Source organism: Eptesicus fuscus, chromosome 6 (genome assembly GCF_027574615.1).
Source record: "Eptesicus fuscus isolate TK198812 chromosome 6, DD_ASM_mEF_20220401, whole genome shotgun sequence".
In the NCBI taxonomy this organism is placed as follows: Eukaryota; Metazoa; Chordata; class Mammalia; order Chiroptera; family Vespertilionidae; genus Eptesicus; species Eptesicus fuscus.
The window spans coordinates 69,858,993-69,883,770 of NC_072478.1; the positions used below are offsets into that span (position 1 = coordinate 69,858,993).

General features: G+C 47.3%; 2 protein-coding genes across 7 annotated transcripts in view; one reads left to right on the forward strand and one right to left on the reverse strand.

The window, feature by feature from the left end:
* Nucleotides 1-23,094, forward strand: PHYKPL (5-phosphohydroxy-L-lysine phospho-lyase). Of its 2 annotated transcripts, none has more exons than XM_008143224.3 (12): nucleotides 1-92; nucleotides 941-1,059; nucleotides 2,048-2,207; nucleotides 5,124-5,198; nucleotides 5,760-5,847; nucleotides 5,922-6,038; nucleotides 7,478-7,560; nucleotides 7,821-8,046; nucleotides 19,609-19,763; nucleotides 20,232-20,321; nucleotides 22,207-22,337; nucleotides 23,010-23,094. In XM_008143224.3, the coding sequence occupies exons 1-12, from the start codon at nucleotides 28-30 to the stop codon at nucleotides 23,075-23,077; spliced, it is 1,377 nt and encodes a 458-aa protein (XP_008141446.1). In that variant the 5' UTR covers nucleotides 1-27; the 3' UTR covers nucleotides 23,078-23,094. The 2 variants fall into 2 exon arrangements, with proteins under 2 accessions (XP_008141446.1, XP_054573738.1); XM_054717763.1 differs by lacking the exon at nucleotides 1-92 and adding an exon at nucleotides 281-518 and having other exon boundaries at nucleotides 23,010-23,090.
* The window catches only part of HNRNPAB (heterogeneous nuclear ribonucleoprotein A/B), an 8,886-nt gene continuing 5,589 nt past the window's right edge, over nucleotides 21,482-24,778 (reverse strand). For 3 of the 5 annotated variants that reach the window (XM_054717764.1, XM_028150003.2, XM_008143206.3), the window contains exons 7-8: nucleotides 24,513-24,653; nucleotides 23,686-24,294 (exon numbers count right to left, since the gene is read on the reverse strand). In XM_054717764.1, the coding sequence (XP_054573739.1) occupies nucleotides 24,224-24,294; nucleotides 24,513-24,653 (212 nt within the window). In that variant the 3' untranslated portion in view covers nucleotides 23,686-24,223. Of the gene's footprint in view, nucleotides 23,524-23,685; nucleotides 24,295-24,512; nucleotides 24,654-24,778 lie in introns of those variants that run through there. The other 2 variants (XM_028150016.2, XM_008143216.3) reach the window with 2 other exon arrangements.

Consider the following 24,778-nt stretch of genomic DNA (forward strand, 5'->3'; position numbering starts at 1 on the left):
GGCCGTCCCGCGCACCGGACCGGCGTCATGGCCGCGGACCTCGACCCGCACGGGAAGGCTGCGACGCTGGCGCGGAGGCGGCGGCTGCTCAGGTAAGGCGACGGCGGCGCGGGTGGCGCGCACGCACGACCCGCTTGTCCTGCGCGAAGCCCGCCGGCCCAGCCCGGCTTCCTAGTCTCCGGGCCTCGGCCCTGCAGGCAGCTGCTTCCCCTCGGCCCGCCCTGCGACTCCGGGCCCGAGCCCCCCACACCCGCGGCCGAGGCCGAGCTCTTGGCCCCCGTTTCCCCCGGAGAAGGCCTCTTGCCTGGCACCTGGGAGGACCTCGCCGGGGGCGGCCCGCTCCGAAGCTGGGCCCTGGCCCGAGAGCGACCCATTAAGCGGCTGAAGTTCAGACGCAGGCGGGGTGGGCGGCGGTTCACCGGCAGCCGGAGAGAACCTGTGCGGGGACTCTTGGTGGGACGTGGGCGCCAGGCAGCCTCTGGCGGGAGCCTGGAGCTGGCAGCCAGCAGGGCAGCAGGGTAACTGGACTGACAGCCATTGGGGGTGGGGGTCCCCTCCCTCACACCCAACCCAGCAAAGAAACACTGCCCTGGGGAGCCCCATGGGTCTGGGGCGGCCACCTTTTCCCGGGATTGGAGGATAGATTGGTGATGTGGACACATGCGGAAATGAATGAGGCCACGTAACTTTAACATGACTTAAGAAACAATTTAAGTTTTAGCAACTGCTTCCACCCCCCACCCGCACACCCCGCCCTGCTTTTCCTCCTTTCCAGTCCTCACCTATGTGGGGGAACTGGAGGCAGGGAAGCAACACGGTGCCCTTCAAGCTCTTTTCGCCCTTTCCAGAAACTGGAAGGGATGGGGGAGGCCTGTGATGGGTGGACTCTCCCTTCAGGCCTTCAGACATGGCTGTCCACTTTTTTTGCCTGTCTTCACAGCTCTTCCTGCAGACTCTTTTTTCCTGAGGATCCTATTAAGATTGTCCGGGGCCAAGGGCAGTACATGTATGATGAACAGGGAGCAGAATACATCGATTGCATCAACAATGTGGCTCACGGTCAGTACCATCACTCAGGCCGGCTGGGCAGGAGAGGAGGCCAAGGCTGTGAACCTGGTCCTAGGGTGATCCTGAGGTGCAGAAAGGTGTGGCGAACTGGGGTGGAGCTGAGCAGAAGAGGCCCAATCTTTCCGGTGTAGCTGTCGAAGTTTCCAAGTAGGAGCTGTGCTAAACCAGGCAGTAGTCAGAGACCCTTGTCTGGGCGTCCAGTTCCACTTGGGACTGATGGCAAGCTCAGAGGGCAGCAGTCAGTCCAGCCACAACCAACAGTGGTCTCCCCTGGCCAAGTGCTGGGGGTCATGGCAAGGCTTCAGCCCCAGGGACCATCTCAGGTCCTAGGGAAGAAAACTGAAGTAGGAATTCCGTTATCCAGATCAGGCGTCCAGAGCCAATGGGAGGAAAGTGAGTCTGACTGAGCAGGCACCTTGGAAGTTCATAAAGTAGAGGCTCTAGTCCCAGAACGCCTGGGTTTATACCCTGTCCTTTACTTATTTGTAATTTTAGGCAAGTTTCTTAACTTCTGTTCCTCATCTGCAAAATAGACATGATAATGCCAAGTATCCACCTGAGAGTGTTTTGGAGGATTAACTGAGTTAATTCTTGTAATTTGCTTTGCATGTGCCTGGCACCTGGCGAGTTCCCAACACATGTTTGCAGTTAGCATCATCTTGGGCGGTTATTACCTCCAGCCCCCTCTGACTGATGAGGTCAAGCCCTCAGACAGACACTCCCATCCCCCTCCATGTAGCACACCACCTCCCACCAAAGACGTGGGTTTCTAAATAGGGTTTCCGCCAGAATCCGTCCTCAGTCTCCCTTTCCAGAACTGGCATGTGTCTCCTGCCTCTGCCTTCAGGCTCCCCCCTTCCCTCTCCACCTCCTCCAATACTGTGTCTTCCCTGACTGGGTTTACAGGTTGGGGATGGGGGAGGGCCGGAGGGATAGGATGAGCAGAGTCAGCTGTGTGATGGAGGTGGCCCTCTTCCAGTTGGGCACTGCCACCCTCTCGTGGTCCAAGCAGCACATGAACAGAACCAGGTGCTCAACACCAACAGCCGATACCTACACGACAACATCGTGGATTTCGCACAAAGGCTGTCGCAGACCCTGCCAGAGAAGCTCTGTGTGTTTTATTTCCTGAATTCTGGGTAAGTGCACTGCAGCTGGCCCCCTAGCAAGATGAAGAGAGTTGCTCATCGGTGAGCAGCATAGTGTAGCCGACCGAGTGCGGAACGAAGGCCCCGGCCTGCAGCCGGCAGCCAGGGAAGGAAGGCCCCGGCCAGAAGGCCTGATCGGCCCTGATTGCCAGCCAGGCCTAGGGACCCTAACCATGCACAAATTTCATGCACTGGGCCTCTAGTAGGATATAACGAGGCATAGAAGCAGACCTGGCCTGCTCTGAGAGGACTAGGAAGGGCTTCCCTGAAGAAGTGATATTAGACTAAGAGCTGACTAGGCGATGAAGAGATGAGGAGGAAGGGTGCCGCCCACTCCATCGTAAGTGTTCTTATCAAGGTTGATTACCGCACACAACAGCCTGTGCAAAGGCTCTGCAGCAGAAGAGGCGTGGTACCCAGCACACTGGAGGAACTATAAGGCAGCCCGTGAGGGAGGGGAGAAGGTGAGCAGGCACTGGGGAGGGAGACAGGGCCCATCATCCTGGACCTTATCAGCCAAATAAAGAATCTTTTTATCCTAAGAGCGTTGGGAAGTCAGAGGATTTTGATCAGGCAGGTGATGTCATCAGGGCTGGTGGAGAGCGAGAATGGACACCATTAAGTGCCATTTCAGCAGCCAGGTGACAGGTGATGGCAGCTCACACTAGAAGTGGCAGTGGAGACAGAGTGGCAGGCGATGACATGTATGTAGAACCAGCATCCTGGGAGAGACCGTTCCAAAAAATCATAGGTTGAGGCATTTAGATTATAGTAAGTATTATTATCATTATCATTGCCACTTACATAGTACATTAATCAGTCCCCTCCAATAATTTCTAGGAAGTGGAATTTACATCTTCATTTTATAGATAAGGAAACAGTTTATTTTTTAATACTTTTCAATTCTTCAGAATTGTAAGGAAAATACATATGAATGGATATACATTTTTATATAATAAATATTTCTTAAGATAAAAATATAAATTACAGTTCTACATATGATCAAATAAATGTAAAAATTCATGTTTACGCCGAGGAAACGATTAAACTGGATGTGTGTATGTGTGTGGAAAGAGCAGTTTAAATGAAGCTAGCTTGCCCAGAGCCACCCGCATAAGGAATGGAAGCCATAACTGGAGCCTCTCTAGGAAGAGCGGGGAGCTGGCTCCAGGAGTGGGAGCTTCCTTGGCAGTGGAGGAAGGGACATTTGCTGGCTTACTCCACCAGATTTACTCTGGGTTCCAGCGACTTCCGTGCTGCCAAATCCAGTGGTCTCTTTGCTGCCTTTGTCTTATTCCATCTCTCAGCAATATTGACAGTTACCACTCTCTCTAGAAATGCTTCTGGTCTAGCTTCCAGGGCACTGCGCAGCCTCACTCTCCCTAGCTTCTGGCTGCTTCTCCTGTCAGTTCCTCCTCTGTGCCTCAGGGCAGGTCCTCTCTGAACCTCTCCCTCCTGATCTCTTCCGTTCCCATGGGATTACTAGCATCCAAGCATCCACGTGCTGGTTACTCCCAAACTTGTCTCTCAAGCCCAGATGCTTCCCATGTGTTGCAGCCTCATGGTTCTAACCATCCCCTTGACTTCTTGAACATCAGCTTCACGGGTCGAAAAGGCGATAAGGACATGATTGTCTTCTGCCAGCACCTGGCCCCAGCTCTCCCTTACTTTCCTAGGCACTTACCCCAGACCTTCCCAAGAGGACATCCCCCTCACTACCACCCGCACCCTGACTTGCCTGGTAAATGGCAGAACCAACTGCATCTCTGCTCAAGGCAGAAACCCTCCTCCCAGTCCTGCATCAGTCCTGCCTCACCTACCTCCAGGATGGCTCCATCCACTTCCCTTTCTCCTCATGGCCACCACTACTCTCACTTGCCTGTCCTCCTCCTTGCTCTCCTCACTTCCACTTTCTTTTTTCATTGAAATAGTGTGTTCTTTTTATTTTAATTTATGACTACTGTGGATGGGCAAGGGACCACATACCAAACCTGGCAAGCTCAGGGGATTTACTTCCACTTCATTTCCTTCTACTCCATCACACACACATAGCCAGAGGCTGCCTCCTCAAACGGAAGCTGAATCATGTCTCTTCTCTGATTAAAACTTTTAGTGCTGCTTGCTGTGCTGGAAACGTCCCCCTGAAGCTTTAGTGCAGGTGTTGCCTCCTCATAGAGCCCTTCTGACCCCCTGTCTTAGCTCAGGCCGCCCCAGACCGGGAGGCTTAAACGGCAGCCATTTGTTTTCTCACCGTTCTGGACACCAGATCCAAGATCAAGGAGTCAGCAGGTTTGGTTTCTTTAAGGCCTCTCTCCTCAGTTTGCAGGTGGCCATCTGTCTTCATATGGTCTTTCCTCTGTGTATATGAGCCCTTGGTATCTTTATGTCCAGATTTCCTCTTAGAAGGACATCACTCAGGTTGGGTGAGGGCCCACCCTAATGGCCTTATTTTAACGTAATCGTCTGTTTAAAGTCCCTATCTCCTAATACAGCCACATTCTGAAGACTTCAACATATGAATTTTGTGGGACACACAATTCAGCCCATAGCACCCCCTTATCTAAAGTAGGGTCCCATCTGGTCCTTTTGAGTGAGCATTCTTTCTTTCTTCGGTGTTTTTGAATTTTTGGAATGGTTTTGTTTGTTTGTTTGTTGCTTTTGTGACACATACCAGAATGTAAGTTCCAGGAGGGTCAGGGTCTGTCTGTTTCACTGTTTTTGCCCCCAGCCTTAGCACACAGAAGGCAGGCGTTGGATGGATCTGTACCTAATTACTAATGAATGGTGTCCCAAGAATCTGCTTGCTGCTGGCAGGGCACCACCTTCCTCTGGGTTTCCCTGTAGGAAGCAGGCCCCCGGAAGGAAAGCCCTTAGCTGTCTGAGCAGTGCCCACCTTTTCTGTTGTAGGTCGGAGGCCAATGACCTAGCCCTGAGGCTGGCCCGCCAGTACACAGGACACTGGGACGTGGTGGTATTAGACCAGTAAGTGCCATTCCCAGAAGCTTGGGCCCACCACTTGTTGGGAATCAATGAGGCTGTAACTTTGGGTGCCTTGAGCAGGAAGGATGAGGGACCATCGCTGCAGAGACTCCCCAACACACTCCAGGGGGCTCTTTTCCCTGGTCTCTCTTCCAGGAGGGCAGCTTCTGGGGAGCTGAGAAAGCTTTGTGAGGGGTTAAGAGTTGGTCCCACATTTGAGGTATTAAAACTGTTCCAACAGTGGCTCCCATGTAGTATGTGCTGCACCAGGCCCAGGGCCAGGGTTAGCGCCTTAGCACATTTAAGGTCATTACAACCCTGAGGAGAAGCCACTGTACAGAGGAGAGAACTGACCCCAGAGAGCCTAAGTGATTAGCCCCTGTTACACGGCCCCGAAGCGGCCTCACAGGAAGTCTTACCCCACAGCCTGTGCTCATCCCCAGCCCTAGGACTCGGGGGCTATGTCAGAAAGGTTGCTCTTCCTTGTCAGAAAGGTGTGTCTCCTGAGGAGGGTAGATGCTTGTCAAGGCTGGGCCTGAACCCACCCTCCCTTCTCCTCCCCAGTGCTTATCACGGTCACCTGAGCTCCCTGATCGACATCAGCCCCTACAAGTTCCGGGACCTGGATGGCCAGAAGGAGTGGGTCCATGTGGTATGCACGGCCCCAGGGGGCAACAGGTCGGTGACCACCCCGAGCCTGTATGACAGCGCTGTCACTCCCCACAGGCACCTCTCCCAGACACATACCGGGGCCTCTACCGGGAGGACCACCCCAATCCGGCTGAGGCCTATGCCAATGAGGTGAAACGTGTGGTCAGCAGTGCACAGGAGCAGGGCAGGCAGGTAACTATTTGCATGGCTCCAGCCCAGCCAACAGTGAATATCACTTCCTCTGTTGCCAGCTGGTGCTAGATACAGGGAACACGGAGAGACTCCAAACCAGAAATGTGTCCTGGGGCCCAGGCTGGGCTGGTTTTGATTGTGAAGGAGGGTCCTTCAAGAAGGCACTGCCTGATTTCAGTAATATGAGTTGGAGGTAGAAGAGAAAGCATCCTAAATAGAGGGTAAGGAACCACTCGAATGTGAGACCAGGCTGAGCGGGCAAGAGGTGAGCCTGGAGAGGCAGGCGGACCCTATGCCAGAGGCCCCCAGGTGCGGTGCTGAGGGGCTGGAGGCCCCCAGGTGCGGTGCCGAGGGGCTGGAGGCCCACAGGTGCGGTGCCGAGGGGCTGGAGGCCCACAGGTGCGGTGCCGAGGGGCTGGAGACCATGGCAAACCTTGGAAGAGTTCTAAGAGGGAGGGTAATAAGACTAGAGATACACTTGAATGGGGCCAGCCTGAGGGTGAGTAAGCGAAGTGGGGTGCCCAACCCAGGTCAGCGTAGTGGAGATGGAGAGGGCAGAGACAGAACAGCTGTGTTGTACCTGGAAGAGCAGCAGCATGGTGATAGAGGAGGGGAGGTGGTTAGTGATTGGTGTGAGGCTCTCTGGGTATACAGGTAAACACAGAATATAACAGCAAAGACAGGCAGGCTACAAGGCCAGAAAGGTGGCAGAGCCAGGTCTGGGAAGCCTGGCCTATGTGTTTCAGATGCTCTACACCCACTTATATAAACCAGAAAAGAGGTTGCTCTGGTGGCAGCAGGGCTGAGGGACCGGTTTTCTACCCCATTGACCTTTCCCTCATCCAGCTGGAGCTTCTAAAGAAGCTTTAAGGCAGAACATAGTTTGGAAGTCATTACTGTGAGCAGAAGGGGTCATTAAAGGGCTTTAAACAAGATGAGCTTGGTGTCTGGGTTGAGGCATCACCCTGGTGGCTAGTTGGAGGATGGACTAGAAGAGGCATCCAGTTCGAAGACACTGGCAGGAGGCCAAGGCAGAAACTGGCAGATCTGTGGGAGGCAGAAGTGTCCAGGTGGATGGCAAGGAGTGGGTGCAGAGATGATACAGAGGAAGTCAGGCTGTGCTGACTGATGGATGAAGGAGGGGGCTGGATCAGGGATGGGGGCAGGGGAGAAACAGGCTTGTGGGGGAGAAATCGGTGCATTTTTTCTGAGGCATGCTAAGTACAGGAGTCTGGAGGCATCCAGGTTGTAAGAATTGCTTTGAGGCCTGAAAGAAAACAGTCACAGACATTCAGATGTGATGAGGAGCCCGAACTAGGGGTGCAACTATAATGGTAACTCATCCTGCTTGGAGCCAGCCCTGAGCCAGCATCAGCAGGACTCTTAATTTGCCTCAGCACCTCCAGGTCCGTGTTCCTGACATCTCCTCTTGTCCACAGATTGCCGCATTCTTCGCTGAGTCTCTGCCCAGTGTGGGAGGGCAGATCATTCCCCCTGCTGGCTACTTCCCGGAAGTGGCAGAGTAAGGAGGGCAGCTCCAGGGGGGCCAGGGCTGTAATGGGGTTTCCCAACCTTTGTTCCAAATGGCAACCTCCGTCTCACCTGTTTGCCAGAGTTTTCAAAGCCCCTGAAAAAATAGTGGCCCCTAGAAGGCCATCCATCGGCCTACGGCCTCAGCCTTACTGTTGGCAGAGCCAGGATTCAGAGTCCCAAGACCTCCCAGCTCCTGTTCTGATCCCTCTCACCACAGTCGCCCCGTCAGCCCTCTGTCCTCTGCCACAGGCACATCCGCAAGGCTGGAGGGGTCTTTGTTGCAGACGAGATTCAAGTGGGCTTTGGCCGAGTCGGCAAGCACTTCTGGGCCTTCCAGCTGCAGGGGGAAGACTTCGTCCCTGACATTGTCACCATGGGCAAGTCCATTGGCAATGGCCACCCTGTAGCCTGCGTGGCCACAACCCAAGCTGTGGCAAGAGCATTTGAAGCCACCGGTGTCGAGTACTTCAATACGGTGAGTGAAGGCTCCGGGGAGCACTGAGGGTTCTGATAGGCCCCAGACAATCTGAGCAAAGGCCACAGACCTGGCACTGTGCCACCACAAAGATGTCTAAGATGTGCGGGGGTGGGTCGGAGCCGGGGAACAGTTAAAGCATATCAGAGGAAAATAACACCAAACCTCTTTAAGATTAGTATCAACCCAAAAGCTGTAGCAAGAGATCATGCCTTATAAAACATATAGAAAGAAAACAAGAAGCCCTCTCTCCCTTCCAGCAGAAGCTGCCTACTGTGTGCAAGACCCTGTGCTAAAAGCTAATTAAAATGCATGAGGAGCTGTGTGGATGATGGATGGCCTAGGATTAGCATTCGTGTTGCAGTGGGAGCGTAGAGGAGGTGTGGTGCAGGATTGAGCATTCCCTAGTGAAGTGGATCCCCAGGTTGGAGGAGAAGCCACGGCATGTTCAGTGGCACCAAGAGCGCAGTTATGTGGCAGGTGATGGGAGCATAGTGGTCAGCAGATGGCCTCATGGTAAAAGAGTGGAGAGTCTGGACTAATCCCCAGGGCTGTGAGGAACCACGGAGGGTTTTAATCTGTGAGAGACAAGATCTGAAATACACTTTAGAAGTTCTCAGTGTGGAGAAAGACTACAGGTAGGCAACTGGTCCAGGCAAGAGAGAAGGAGCCCAAATCTGGACACAGGCTACAGGGAAGAATAGGGAAGGACAAAGATTGAGGGAAAGAAGAACGCACTGTCACCTCCCTAAAAAGAATCAGTTTGAAATGGGGCCTGAAACATGTCAAGGTTGGGCAGGATGGTTGAGATTTGTCAGAGGTTATTAAGGACGAAAGCTGGTGCTCAGCAAACTCACTACATACTCAGCTGACACGTAGAGCCTCTGCCCTAAACAAGTTCACTGTTCAGAGGGGAGATGGGCTCATAAACCTCTGCTCACAATGGTGCGGAAAGACTTACGGGAGGAGTGTGTTCACAGTGCCGGGAGAGCACAGGGACGGACGCGGGTAAGAGCACGCAGAAGAGGAATGGAAGGAGCAGGGAGGCTTCTTATGGATGTGGGAGGGTGAGGAGGAATTGGCCCTGCGAGGAGGAAGGAGTGGGCTGTGTTAGGTGAAAGACAACCCACTGGAGCCAGAGCCTGGCGTGTGTCTTACTTGAAGCGCACATGGATTATGTAGTCAGTCCACGGTTCACGAAAGCCTCTTCATCTGTTCTCGCATAGTCCTCTTTTAGTTAATCGGTTAATCGGTTACTTTTATTACTGATACAAGCATCTGAGAAGCCATCATCCCAAATAAAAGTTAGAACCTTGACAATAACCTGCATCTATTATCCGTATGGTTGCTCCCAGTCCCTGCCTCCCCCAGCCCAGGTGGCCATCACTCTGGATCCCTTATTCACTAGTTATTCTCATTTTTTTTTAACTTTGTAAGTAGTGTATCATGCTGCATGTATGTAGTCTTTAGGGATTTGTGTGTTTTTTCACCTAACATATTACTAAGGGTCACCCCCATCGCTTGTCACTGAAATCCATTTGTTTGGACTCTTTATAATAATATCCCATTGTATAAACTACTTTGGTTTATTTATGCAGTCCTGTTGATGTGCTTTGCAGTTGCACTCATGATTTTTGCTATTGTGAACAGTGCATATTGATATGAACCATTTTTATAAACTCTGTTGTACACGTGCAAGAGGGTTTTTAGGAATAACCTAAGAGTGGGATTGCTGGATCATGTCCACCTTCATTTTGAGACACTGACGTCTGTTTTCCAAAGTAGGTCACAAGTTAACACCCCACCAGCAGGTATAAGAGATTCTATAGGTCAACATGCTCTTCAACACCTCTTAATTTGTGCCAGTCAAATGGGGTATAAAGTTGTAGCCCCTCAAATCAGGGAATTTTTTTTATATGCCATTCCCTGATTTCAACTTATGTGAAACATCTCTTCATATGTTCATTGACCATGTGCTTCTTCTTCTGTGAAATGCCTGTGTTTTTTTTGTGTTTTGTGTTTTTTTGTTGTTTTTTGTTTTTTTCTTTTGTCCATGTTTTGATTGAATTACTAGTGCTTTTCTTATTTATTTGTGGGGGTTTTATGTGTGCATTTGTGTATGCATGTATAATTAATTACACAGACACATAGTTACATAGGGCTTTAGTTACATAGGACTCTTGAAACTTTTTTATTTCTTCTTGGGTTAGTTCTGGTGAGTTATACTTTCTTAGGAATTTTTCATCTGAGTATTCAAAATTGTCAATCTATGTTTCTTGTTAATACTTTCTTAATATTTTTTTAATCTTTATCATTATGTTCCCTTTACTTTTACAATAATAGTTCTTTGAGTCCTTTTGTTTTCTTTCCTTCTGCTTTCTTTGGGGTTTGTTCTCTGTGTGTTTTTTGTTGTTGTTGTTTTTATTTCTTAAAATGGATACTTAACTTTTTTCCCTTTTTTCCTTTTTTTAAATGTATTTTTTTTTTTTATTTTTTTAATTATATTTGTTGATTTCAGAAGGGAAGGGAGGGAGAAATAATAAGAATAAGAATAATAAGAATAAGATATCAATAATAAGAATCACTGATCAGCTGCCTCCTGCACACCCCACACTGAGGATTGAGCCCACAACCCGGGCATGTGCCCTGACCAGGAATTGAACCGTGACTTCCTGGTTGATGCTCAACCACTGAGCCATGCCGGCCAGGCTGTTTTCTACTAATATAAATATTAAGCCTGTATATTTCCCTTAAAGCACAGCTTTTACATTGTATCCCACTAATTTTCACATATAGTGCCTGGCTCGTGTGGCTCAGTTGGTTGAATGTCCCATGCACCAAGAGATTGCTGGTTTGATTCCCCATCGGGGTACATGCCCAGGTTTTGGGTTCCATCCCCAATAGGAGGTGTGCAGGAAGCAGCCAATCAATGATTCTTTCTCATCATTTATGTTTCTATCTCCCTCTCCTGTCCTCTCTGAAATCAATAAAAAATAATTTAAAGAGACATTTACAGAGTTCTGCAAACATTTAGAGAACACACATTTTTCTTGAGGACATGTAGAACAATCACATACCAGCTCACCTCAACACAGCTTACAGAATAACTATCAAAACAGTAAGCATCACACAAAACATGACCCTTAACTTCAGTGTCCTTAGTTAGAAGTTATGGTGCTGTGGTTCTCAAACTTTTGGTCTAAGAATCTCTTTACAATCTAAAAATTATTGAGGAACCCAAAGTGCTTTTGTTATATGTGTTATATTCTTAAGAGATATTTATTTATCTGTACTTTTCTTGAAATACCTTTGTCTGGTTTTGGTATTAGAGTAATACTGGCCTCAAAGAATGAGCTGGGAAGTGTTCAGATCTCTTCTGTTGTCTCTGAAAGACTTTTCTGAAGGGTTGGTAGTAATTCTTTAAACGTTGAGGTAAAATTGACCAGTGAAGCCATCCGGTTCTAGGCTCTTTATAGGAATTTAGCATCACTACTCATTGTTCTTACTTACTATAGGTCCGTTCAGGTTTCTATTCCTTCTCAAGTCAATGTCAGCATTTCTTTATCTTCCTGGGAATTTGTCCATTTCACCTGTTATCCAGCTTGTTGGCATAAAGTTGTACATATTATTCCCTTATAACTTCTCAAAGATTAGTATGATGTATCCTCTTTGAATTCTGATTTTTGTAGCTTTAGTATTCTTTTTATCTTGGTCAACCTAGCTGAAATTTGTCAATTTTGTTTATCTCAAAAACCAACTTTTGGTTTTGTTGATTTTTTTCTATTGTTTTTATATATTTCTATTTATTTCCACTCCAATCATTATTTTCTTCCTTCTGCTTGTTTTGGGTTTAGTTTGCTCTTCTTTTGTAGTTTCTTAAGGTGAAAAGTTAGATTATTCAAGGTCTTTTTTCTTCTCCAACATAGTTGTTTATAGACAGAACTTTTCCTGTTAGCACTACTTTCATTGCATCCATAAGTTGGTATGTTGTTTTCATTTTCATTCATCTCTGGGTATTTTCTTTTCTTTTTTTCTTTTTGTTAATCCTCACATGATAATTTTTCCATTGCTTTTCAATGGAAAAGAGGGAAGGAGGAAGGAAGGGAGGGGGAGAGAAAGAGATAGAAACATTGATGTGAGAGACATATCGAATGGGTGCCTCCCACACGGGCCCTGACCAGGGCCGAGGAGGGAACCGGCAACCCAGTTATGTGCCCTTGGCTGAGAATCGAGCCCACGACCTTTCTGTGCATGGGCCGATGCTCTAACCACTGAGCACTGGCCAGGGCCATCTCTGGTTATTTTCTAATCTCCCTGACTTCTTTGAACCATTGGTTGTTTAAGAGTGTGTTATGTAATTTCCACATATTTTTTAGTTTTCCAATGTTCTATTGTTTCTAGTTTCATTTCACTATGGTGAAAAAAATTTTGTGTCTTTTTTTTTAATCTTTATTGTTGAAAGTATTACATATGTTCCATTTCCCTCCCCTCCCCAACATTGACCCCTTCTAGCCCCCCCCCCACCCCCTGCCCTAGGCCTTCAATACCCTATTGTCTGTGTCTCCATGGGTTATGTACATATGCATATAAGTTCTTTGGTTAATCTCTTCCCACCCACCCACCCCTCCTTCCCTCTGAGATTCCATAGTCTGTTCCATGCTTCTAAGCTTTTAAAATATATTATTGGTCTAATATATAATCTATCCTGGAGAATGTTCTGTGTGCACTTGAGAAGAGCACTTACATTCTGTTTTGTTTTGTTTTGGGGGTATTTTTAGTCAAGTGTTCTGTACATGTTAGGTCTAATTGATTTATAGTGTTGTTCAAGTCTTGTTTCTTTATTGATCTTCCATCATTCTGTTATCGAAAATGAGAGATTAAACTATTGTTAAATTGTGTATTTCTCCTTTCTATTCTATCAGTTTTTGCTTTATATATTTTAAGACTCTATTGTTAAATGCATGTGTGTTTGTAATGGTTTTAACTTTTTGATAAATTGATTTTTTTATCTTTATAAAGTGTTTCTATTACTAGTTTATTTAGGCACACTGATTATTTATTATATACATTCAATATTACTTTGCAATAGTTTCAAGTATACAGCATAGTGGTTAGACAATCATATATTTTATAGGGTTCCCCCCCCTTTTTATTTCCAGCTAGTAACAATTTTAATCTTAAGATTTTTTTTATGTCTGATACTAGTATAGCCACAACAGCTCTTTTGGTTACTGTTTGCATGGTATACCTTTTCCACCCTTTTGCTTTCAACCTACTTATGTCTTTACCAGTGCTCTTTTTAAAATATATATTTTTTTTTAATTGATTTCAGAGAGGAAGAGAGAGATAGAGAAATCAATGATGCGAGAGAATCATTGATTGGCTGCCTCCTGCATGCCCCCCCACTGGGGGTCGAGCCCGCAACCTGGGCATGTGCCCTGACCAGGAATCAAACCATGCAGGTGGTTTAAACTTACATTGTTCAAGGGTCAGCTATGTTGTAAAATGATCAGCACAATAAGTATAGTTAACATTCATCACCACACATGGTTACAGTTGCTTTTTGTGTGGTAAGAACTTTTAAGATCTACTCTCTCAACAACTATCCTACCTAATAAAATGGTAATATGTAAATTACCATCACTCCGCTACACCCACGATTGGGCCAGCGGGAGGCACAGGGGGCGGGACTCGGGGTGGCCTGGGTAGCGGATTGGGCCAGCGTCTGCGCCATGGCTGTGCTGCGGCACAGAAGGGGCCTCTGGGGCAGCGAGCTCACGTCCTGCCGCGGACCATCAAAAGCGGGGGAGCTGGGTGCCTGTCTGCTCCGGCACCAGCGGACAGGCACCCAGCTCCCCCGCAATCAAAAAGCGAAAGCGTGTAGGGGACCCTACACGTGCATGATTCAATCATGCACTGGGCCTCTAGTAAGATATGTAATACAGCCCGGCCGCTGTGGCTAAGTGGATGAGTTTGAGCCATGAACAAAGAGATCAGGTTTCAATTCCCAGTCAGGGCACATGCCCAGGTTACTGGCTCGATCCTCATTAGGGAACATGCAGGGGGCAGCCGATTGATGTTCCTCTCTCATCAATACTTCTCTCTCTCTATCCCTCTCCCCTCCTATCTCTAAAATCAATGTAAAATATATTTTTTAAATATGCAATATAGTATTTTTTTTAATCTTCACCTGAGGATATTTTTCCATTGATTTTTAGAGAGAGTGGAAGAAAGAGGGAAAGACAGAAATATCAATGTGAGAGAAACACATGGATTGGCTGCCTCCTGCATGAGCCCCAACCAGGGCCCAGGCCAGGGAGGAGTCTGCAACCAGGGTACATGCCCTTGACAGGAATCAAACATGGGACCCTTCGGTCCGCAGGCCAACACTCTTTCCACTGAGCCAAATTGGCTAGGACTGCAAAACAGTACTTTTAACTATAGTCACCATGCTGTACATTATTTTATCGACTTATGTTTATAACTGGAAGTTTTTACCTTTTTGACCACCTTCACCCATTTTACCTACCCTCTTTGTCTTTTGATCATTTGATTATGTTGTATCTGGATATGGAACTCATTCTACTTTAGGTTCATTGAATTTCTTGGATGTATAGGTTGTTGGGTTTTGGTTTGCTAAATCAAATTTGGGGACGTTTTGACCATTATTTCTTCTATTTTTCATTCTGCCCCTTTCTCCTCTCCTTCTGTGACTCCCATTGACATATGTTGGTATGCTCAGTCGTGTCTCACTTGTCTCTGAGGCTCTGTTTTTTTTGTTGTTGTTTTTTTCATTCTTTTTTCTCTCTGGTTTTCAGACTGGACAGTCTCAATTGACATATTTCTAGTTTGCTGATCCTTTCATCTGCCTGTCCAAGTCTACTGTTGAGCCTCTCTAGTGAATTTTTTATTTCAGTTACTGTGCTTTTCAACTCCAGAATTTGTTTGGTTCTTTTTTCTAATTTCTATTTATTGATATATTCTGTATTTGGTGAGACCTTGTTTTCATGTTTTGCTTTTTAGTTCTTTAGATATGGTTTCCTTTAGCTCTTTTAACATATGACACTTAAAGCCTTTGTCTAAAAAGGCAAAATCTGCCGAAACCGGTTTGGCTCAGTGGATATAGTGTCGGTCTGCGGACTGAAAGGTCCCAGGTTCGATTCTGGTCAAGGGCATGTACATTGGTTGCGGGCACATCCCCGGTGGGGGGTGTGCAGGAGGCAGCTGGTCGATGTATCTCTCTCATCAATGTTTCTAGCTCTCTATCCCTCTCCCTTTCTCTCTGTGAAAAATCAATAAAATATATTTAAAAAATAAAATTTTTTAATAAGGCCAAAATCTGGGCTTCCTCAGGGACAGTTTCTATTGTTTGCTTTTCCTCTCCGCCTACCCATATGCACCATTCTTCCTTCTTTCTTTTGTGGACAAAAAGGAGGTGCTGTAATAAATGATAATTTCTGCCCGGCCTGCATGGCTCAGTAGTTGAGCGTCAACCTATGAACCAGGAGGTCACCGTTAGATTCCCAGTCAGGGCATATGCCCGGGTTGTGAGCTCAATCCCCAGTAGAGGGCGTGTAGGAGGCAGCCTTCAATGATTCTTTCTCTCCATTGATGTTTCTTTCTCTCTTCTTCTCCCTTCCTCTCTGAAATCAATAAAAAAAAATTTTTTTAATCATAATTTCCTAACTGGGCAGTTCACGATGGATAGTCACACCCAAGCCTATAACTTTTTTTTCTTTTTGCCTGTAACTTATGAGCAACAGTTTAAGCAAGCCTTCCCACTGTTCTTGTGCATGTAAGTTAAGACACCTTTAAAATGCCAGAATAACCCTTAACCACCCTCAAGAGAGCACATAATCTTAACTATCCTATAATCCAATCCCTGAAACCACGTTTATCTAATCTTTCCTATATTCCCTTAATTTCAAATACGTAAAATAAACTCCAAAACTGGCATACTCTTGAGCATTTGAGATCTTGCTTGCCTTGCTTGTCAGTTTTGGCTCAAGTACTCATAAAAAAATTCTCTACAGCCCTGGCTGGGTGGTTCAGTTGGTTAGGGCATCATCCTGATGCACTGGGGTTACATGTTTGATCCCCAGTCAGGGCCAGTGTGGGACTCAACCAGTGAGTGCATGGTTAGGTGGAACAGCAAATCAGTGTTTCTCTCTTCTCTCTCAAATCGGTAAATTAAATTTTCTACAGGTTTGGACGTTTTCTTACGTCAACACTGCATGTTTCAGGTTTTTTGTTGTTGTTGAAAACTGGACATTCTATATAATAAAAGCCTAATATGCTAAGTGTTCAGTCGACCAGTTGGCCGTTCAACCTATCAAAGCATAATATGCTAATGATATGCTAAGGCTGCTCAACTGCTCGCTCTGATGAGCACTGACCACTAGGGGGCAGACGCTCTGACTGGTAGGTTAGCCTGCTGCTGGGGTCCAGCCAATTGGGACTGAGTGAGACATGTTGGACATGCCCTGGAGCCCTCCCGCAGTCCCTTCCTGGCTCTGATTGTGTACCAGTGGGGTCCCTCAGCCTGGCCTGTGCCCTCTCGCAATCCAGGACCCTCAGGGGATGTCAGAGAGCTGGCTTCAGCCCGATCCCAAAGGCCAGGCCTCTAGTTTTAAATAATATAATGTGGCATCTTTGGAAATCATAGTATCTCCTCATAGTTTATTGCTTTTTGTTGTTCTTTGTATAATGCCTTCTTTGAACTAATTCTGTAAATATGTGTTCTTTGTCATGAATAGCCACTGTAGTCTCTGCTTGGTTAGCTTAGTAATTATCTAATGATTGGACAGACATCTCCTTAAATGCCTGGAACCAAGAGGTCTCTCAGCCTTTCACAAGAGTTGATGTGTTGTGGTGTGGGTAGGGTATGCCTCAACACTCAGCCAAGCACTTTACAACTCAGCCTTAGCCTTTCATTCCTCCTCCTTCGGAGCCTCAAGACTTTTCAGATCTTTCCTGAACATGAACTTAGCATTGGGCATGAGCATATCCCTACATATATGCATGGCCTTCTAGATTTCCAGAACTGTGTCAAAGCTTTTGTTCATTTTCTTTCTATTGTCCCTCGGGGGTGATCTTGGGGGAAAGACCTATCTATTGTGCTCGTTGAGCATCTTGGGCAGGTCATGATTCTACACCAAAGACACACTACCTTTTAGCAAGTTCATGGTTAAATAATATACAGTATGTAGCCTCGATGTATCCTGTCCATTCCACACATAATTTGTTTTTGACCTATCAAAAAGCTGCCTCATAGCAGAATCACCTTGGTAGCTTTTTGTGATCTCAAGTATGGGGCTCTGCATACAAATTTTCAAGATAATCTACAGAATACCACTACACACCCATTAGAATGGCTACAATTAAAAAGACTGACAAGCCTGGCCAGGGTGACTCAGTTGGATGGGCGTCGTCCCATGCACCAAGAGGGTTGTCAGTTCAATTCCCGGTCAGGACACATGCCCGGGTTGTGGACTCGATCCACAGTGGGGGGCATTCAGTAGGCTGCGGATTGATGTTTCTCTCTCTCTCTCTCTCCCTTTCTCTCTCTAAAATCAATGAAAAGACAAAAAAAAAAAAAAAAAAGACAATTCCAAATGTTTTTAAGGATGTGGAACTACTGGAATTCATAAGTCCATGAAAGTAATGATACCACTACTTTGGAAAACTTTCAGTTTTTTATAAAATCAACTATACATTTATCATATAATCCAGCAGTCTGGTATTTACCCAAGAGAAATGAGAATGTATGTTTAAAAAAGAACTTGTTATAAATATTAATGTTTTATTCTTAATAGTAAAAAATCAAAATAACCCAAGGGTTCATCTACAGGAGATTGAATAAACAAATTGTGGTATGTCCATACAATGGAATACTATGCAACAACAAAATGAACAAATTACTAATACACAACAAAATGAATAAATTTCAAAAACACTTTGAGCAGAAGCAGCAAGGCACAAAAGGGGTACATATCCTGTGATTCCATTTATATGACCTTCTGGAAAAGGCAAAACTGTAATGATAGAAATCAGGTCAGTGGCCGCCTGGGCCAGTAGTGGAGGGGGGGGATACAAGTAACTCTGGAAAGTGATGAAAATGTGTTGTGTCCTCATTGTGGTGAAGGTTCTAATTTTACACCTTTGTCAAATCATATTGAACTATAGCATAATGTTTTGGTCAACAACAGACACATTGATGTAAGAACATCTGAACCTGCCCTAGTTAGTTTGGTTTAGTGGTTAGAGTGCCAGTCTGCGGACTGAAGGGTCTCAGGTTTGATTCTGGTCAAGGGCACGTACCTGTACCTCCATTGCAGGCTCCATCCCCGGCACCAGTCGGGGCACGTGCGGGTGGCAACCAGTCAATGTGTCTCTTTCACATAGATGCTTGTCTTTCCCCCTCCCTTCCACACTCTTTAAAAAAAAAAAAAATCAATGGAAAAATATCCTAGGGTAAGGATTAACAACAAAAAGAATGTAGAGAATTTTTGTAAAAAATTGAGCCAGCCCAGCCAGCATGGCTCAGTGGTTGAGTGTCGACCCAGGAACCAGGAGGTCGCTGGTTCAATTCCCGGTCACGGCACATGCCTGGGTTGTGGGCTCCATTCCCAGTTGGGGGCGTGCAGGAGGCAGCCCGTCGCGATTCTCTCTCACCGTTGATGTTTCTCTCCCCCTCTCCCTCCCTCTCTGAAATCAATAAAAATATTTTTTTTTAATTGAGCCAAAATATGTCAGCCCTGGCCAGCGTAGCTCAGTGGTTAGATGGTTGGCCTGATAACCACAGGGTCTCAGGTTCTATTCCCATCAAGGGCACGTATCTAGGTTGCAGGTAGGATACCTGCAAGGAGGCAACCAGTTGATGTGGCTCTCTCACATTGATGCTTCTCTCCCTCCCCCTTCCCTTCCATGGAGCCCACCCTGTGTGACTCAGTGGTTGAGTATGGGCACATGCCCAGTTGTGGGCTTGATCCCAGTAGGGTGCATGCAGGAGGTAGCTGATCAATGATACTCTCTCATCATTGCTATTTCTCCCTCTCCCTTTCTCTCTCTGAAGTAAATAAAAACTTATTAAAAAATAAAATCAATGGAAAAAATATCCTCCAGTGAGGCTTAACAAGAACAAAAAAATAATCTAACCACTGTTTTAAAATATTTAATGTCATCTTAGACTAATGTCAACTATAATTGAAAAAATAACAAAGGGGGAAATTGAGCCAGAGGATACACCTGGAAGCAAGATCTCATTAGAAAGAGAAAAGTGCTTCCAAGAATAGCCTTTTGCAGCTTTTATGCCTTTGGACTTAAAGAGGGAACTAAGGAAAATTACAGCCAGACAGGTGTGGCTCACTGGTTGAGCACAGACCTATGAAGCAGGTCATGGTTTGATTCCTGGTCAGGGCACATGCCAAGGTTGTGGGCTCAATCCCCAGTAGGGGGTGTGCAGGAGGCAGCCGATCAGTGATTCTCACCATTGATGCCTCTCTCCCTCTCCCTCTCCCTTCCTCTGCTGGACATCTGACATGCCCTTTGCCCCTGGCTCAGTTTGGGGGCAGCCCAGTGTCCTGTGCAGTGGGGCTGGCCGTCCTGGATGTCTTAGAGAAGGAACAGCTGCAGGCTCACGCTGCCTGTGTGGGCAGCTTCCTGATGGAGCTCCTCGGGCAGCAGAAGGCCAAGCATCCTATCATCGGGGACATCAGGTGAGGCTTGGGGCAAAAGTCACTACCCACTAACCAAGAACCTGCAAGAGGCCTAGTCATTTCTTCTTTCACCTCCTAACCACCTGGGATGGTGGGAGTCTACTTTCCACTCCACAGGGGAAGAACTGAAGCACTGAGAAGGGGCTGTTGTCCAGAGTGGCACTTCTAGGGAGGGGAAAAGTCAGGATCAAGTAGCTCTGACTCGCCCCCCATCCTACCCCCACCACCACCACCACCACCACCACCTTCTTTCCTGTCCAAAGTGAGGGCCCCTCCCCATTGCAATTCTTTCCTACACACACACCACCACCTCCACCACCACCAGTTCCTGTGACTCTGTCTCCAGGAGACAGAGGTACAAGCCCTGGTGGACTTTCCAATGGGGCTTGACTAAGACCCAGGCACAGGGCAAGGGTAAGGCCCGTGGTCCCTCAGGCCTGGACTCTGAGATGTCACCTTCTGCTCCAGGGGCGTCGGGCTTTTTATTGGTGTGGATTTGATCAAAGATGAGGCCACCAGGACGCCAGCCACCGAAGAAGCTGACTATTTGGTATCCAGGTACTTTTTCTTCAAACAAGTTGCCTTTGCAGAGCTTCTCCAGGGCCACACCAGGGACAGGGGATGGACAGGACTCCTGCTCCTCGTCTGGGTGGGTGTGTCTAGATGGAGCATCATCTCTGGACTTGAAAGCCCCCTGCCCAAACCGGTTCACATTTTTCACTTGAATCTAGGTAAGACTCCAGCCTCAGCACCTTTCTCCCCTTTTATCTCCATTCCTCGTGCCTATCCTTTCCCCCACCTCAAAAAATCCTTGGGAAATGTGTATCATTCTATGTTTGGGATTCACATAAAACAGTAAGAATGTAAATATATTTCCCTCCATCAGGTTTTTTGAGATTGACCCCTCCCCGAAGTGACTATCCAGTCCCTGCCTTCTCTGTTGGTCAGACACATCTGCCCACTCACCTACCCCATGCTCACCCCACCCATCTCAGCTCAGGAATCCAGCATGGCCCGTTGGAAGGAATCGGATCTGAGGCCCAGCCTAATTTCCTCCATCTCATAGCCACTTATGATTTCTCCAGTTCAGCTAGGAAACTGGTACTAAGAATGGGTGTTTCACCTCTAGTAGATGGTACAGCTGAATTCGAAGTCCAGACCTTATTCTCTTAATATATTTTTATTGATTCTGGAGAGGGAAAGAAACATCAATGTTGAGAACCATTGATTGGTTGCCTCCTGCACACCACCTGTGTGGCTCAAGCCCACAACCTGGGCATTTGCCTTTGACTGGAATTGGATCCGGGACCCTTTGGGCCACAAGCCGATGCTCTCCACTGAGCCAAACAAGCTAAGGCCATAGTCTGGGACACCATGGCTCCTGACAAGACTTAGTATAAATTGAAAAAAATGGAAGTGGAACCTGGCTGGTGTACCTCCATGGTTGAGCATCAGCCTATGAACCAGATCAGTTTGATTCCTTGTCAGTACACATGCCTGGGTTATAGGCTAAATCCCTGGTGGGGGGTGTACAGGAGGCAGCTGATCAATGATTCCCTCATCATTTCTATCTTCTCTCTCCCTCTCCCTTCCTCTGAAACCAATAAAAATGTATTTTTAAATAGGAGTGGAGGTCAGAATATAAATACAGTCATGTCAGACCCCTTCTCTCAGTAGCCAAAATACCTTCCTAGGTGGGATTTTTTTTTTTTTGGGGGGGGGGGGGTGGCATTAAGAGAAAGAACACATTGGTTTGTTGTTCCACTTTTTTATGCATTCACTTGCTGATTCCTTTATGTGCCCTAACTAGGGATCAAACCCACAACCCTTGGCATATCAGGACAATGCTCTTACCAACTGAGCTACCTGGCCAGGGCACCTTCCTAGGTTAAAAGTATAAATGTGGGATATTAAAAATAACTCTTATGTACCAATGATAGTATTAAGTATGGTAAAGTCATCCTCCTAAAAAGAACTGGAAATTAAACTGACAAGAACTGTCTGGAAATTACAAGATTACTTGTGTGCAGGGAACAGGGGAAGTTACTGAAACTAGATAAGGGGATGGTGTTCATTGTACCACTTTGTAATGTTGGGCATTTTCCATACATATACAAAGCAAGCCATACACATCATATAAACCATAAAGTGGAAAATGCAGGGACTACAGACTAGACTGGAACTCCAGGGGCAGATAAGGCTATGCCCCTTCTCAGGGCCAGGTCCATATGGGCCGTTGATGCCAGGGCACAAAGGATGAGTCAAATTTTGCAAGGGGTAACCAGTGCCCTATGTGGGGAAGGGGGGGATTGGGGGTGCTGGCCTGTGAAGGGTTCCAAAAGCAGTGTGGCCAGAGCCCTAGCCGGGCACAGGAAGGCCTTAAAGACCATATGAAGGGCCCTGGGCTGGTGGTATAGCAAGGCTGTTATGTCCTGTCCTACAGGCTGAAGGAGAACTACATTTTGCTAAGCACTGACGGCCCTGGGAGGAATGTCCTGAAGTTTAAGCCCCCAATGTGCTTCAACTTGGACAACGTACAACATGTGGTAGCAAAGCTGGATGCCATCCTAACAGGTAAGCATAAAGCCCAGTGTCCAGCTGACCATGTCCCTAGAACCCAACGCAGCAGCTACAATGGTCTAGTGTGCTCAACAGCTGGGCTAGGTATCCTCTGGACAGTGCAGGAAGGAGCTGGAGAGGGGATCTTACTGGCCCAGGTCACTATTTCTGCCTGTGCCTGGTGGGGCTTCCCAAACACTGGGGAGGTGGGAGCTGAGCCAACCCCCGAGGGCTATGTGTGCAAAGCTCTGGGCAGGGGTGGCCCCCTAAATAGGTCAAGTCTTATCTCTTGGAGATCAGAGCAGTCGTCCCTCCCTGTCCTCCACCTCTGGGCTATTTTACTTCTGCCCCCAGGGCTCCAGAGCTGAGGGCCAACCCCCCTGTACACAATTGGGAGGTGGTATAAAACCCACTGGATGAGGTGAGGCACAGAACTGGCTTAGGTTGCCTATAGAGGAGCCTCTGGTTGAACTGGGATCTTGAGGATAGGCTTTTTCCTCTGGGAAAACTGTTGCTGAACCTGTGGCTGGTGCCACATGCATATAGGTCAAGGGTGGGGGATCGTGGCCCTATCCAGTGAGCCCAACTCCAAACTGCCATTCAAAAAGCTTAGACACTGAAGGCAGGAGGGACCTTTAGCAGAAGAGAAAGGCTAACCAGTTTGGGTGGTTATGGGGTCTTTTTCAGACATGGAAGAAAAGGTGAGAAGTTGTGAGACTCTAAGGTCCCAGCCCTGTGGTAGCCCTGCTGTGTAATGTCCTTTACTAGGTGAGTAGGCCACAACTGGGTTCCTGAACCGTTCTGTACCCCCCAGGAAACCAAGCTTTTTTTTTTTTTTTTTTTTTGTAAATTTTGTTTCAAGTGATGTCCCCTTCCCATAGGATACTTCCAACATTGGGAGGCTCTGGCTACCTTGAGCTCTCTCCACCCACCCTTGCCAGAAAATCTCCAACACTGTTTGCATTTGTTGGCTGAGGCAAGAGGGCAAGAGCAGCCCCATCCTCCCCAGCCAGTTCCTTCTAGGAGTGAGGGGAAACAAAACTCCTTTTCAGGCTCCGACCACCTAGACCAGTCCCACAGCCTGCTGCCTCCTCTTGCCACCAGACTTGAGGTGCTCCAATCCAGCAGCAAATAGGTGCTGCCAGAGTAGGCTATTACATTTCAGCCAGGAGGGGGCATCCTTGATTGTAGGTTCACTGTCCTGGAAGACAGAACCCCGTTTTAAGAAAGGTGTTCTAAGGTGTCTCAGAATCCCTGCTGCACAATCTTCACCCCCATGAACAGCTGCCTTAAGCCTCCAGCCATTTCCTTCCTTTAAAGGGGCCCAAGTCCTATGCACCGCATATCCCACACTCACCCAGGCTTGGGGGTTTTTACATTTTTATTTCAAAAGCTTGGATAGCTTCAATATCCAGGTCGTGGCAAAATCAGGACACGTGTAAAATACCTTACAATACATTAGATTCCCAAAAGGTACCAAAAAGTACAGTAAAATTAACACTTCCATTACAGGAAATGTATGACACAAATAATATAAAATTAAAAGGTGAAAAAAGGTGACACTGGTTTCCTAAGATAGACTTTTTTACAACCAGGGTCCACAGGTCCAGGATGCAGAGCGGCAGCAGGAAACAGACCCTCCCACCTGGTTCTGGGTAACCCAGTAATAAAATCAGCCCACTAAGCCGCTCTGGCCTCTGAGACACCACACGCTGCCTAAAACAACTAGAGCTCTGGAAATAGTAAACAAGAGAGTGATTTCCAGGGGGGAAATTTTAAATAAGATGCACATGGGACAGGCCATAGAAAGTATGCCAAGTTAAATTTGGTACATAATTGTTTGTGTTCACTCAATATCCAAACAAAGCGTGTGCGGTCAGACGGGCACTCTTGCCGAAGCCTCAGTATGGCTTGTAGTTATTCTGATGGCCACCACGTCGCTGGCTCTTCCCGTAATTCGTACTACCCTGACCTAGGGACAAGAACAACAATGATAGCAGCTAGATTTATTGAACATTTATTCCTGTGCCAGGCGCTTGGCTCAAATCCTCACCAGAGCCAACACCCCTGGGGCAGGCTACAAAGCCCAGCCTGTCTGACTCCAAAAGCCCCTGCTGCCAGTGACCCCTGCACTTTCTGTCCTGCCTCCCAGGTGGGTGACTGGATGGGGCCGCCCTCTCTCCTACTTACTGTAGTCGTAGCCGGGGCCGTAGCCGTAATAGCCATAGGGCGAGTAGTCGTAGCCGCCATAGCCGGGCCCGTAGCCCTGCTGGTAGCCGTAGCCCTGGTTCCAGTAGTTGCCGTAGCCCTGATTCCAACTCTGACTCTGACCTGTGGGGGGAGCAGGGCACAGGGGCCCATGGACCATTTAGCACACGCAGGAGCTAGGATGGAGGAAATCCTGCCCTTTGGGTGGCGGGGTTACTATGGCAACTCAGAAGTAGAAGCCAAGGAAG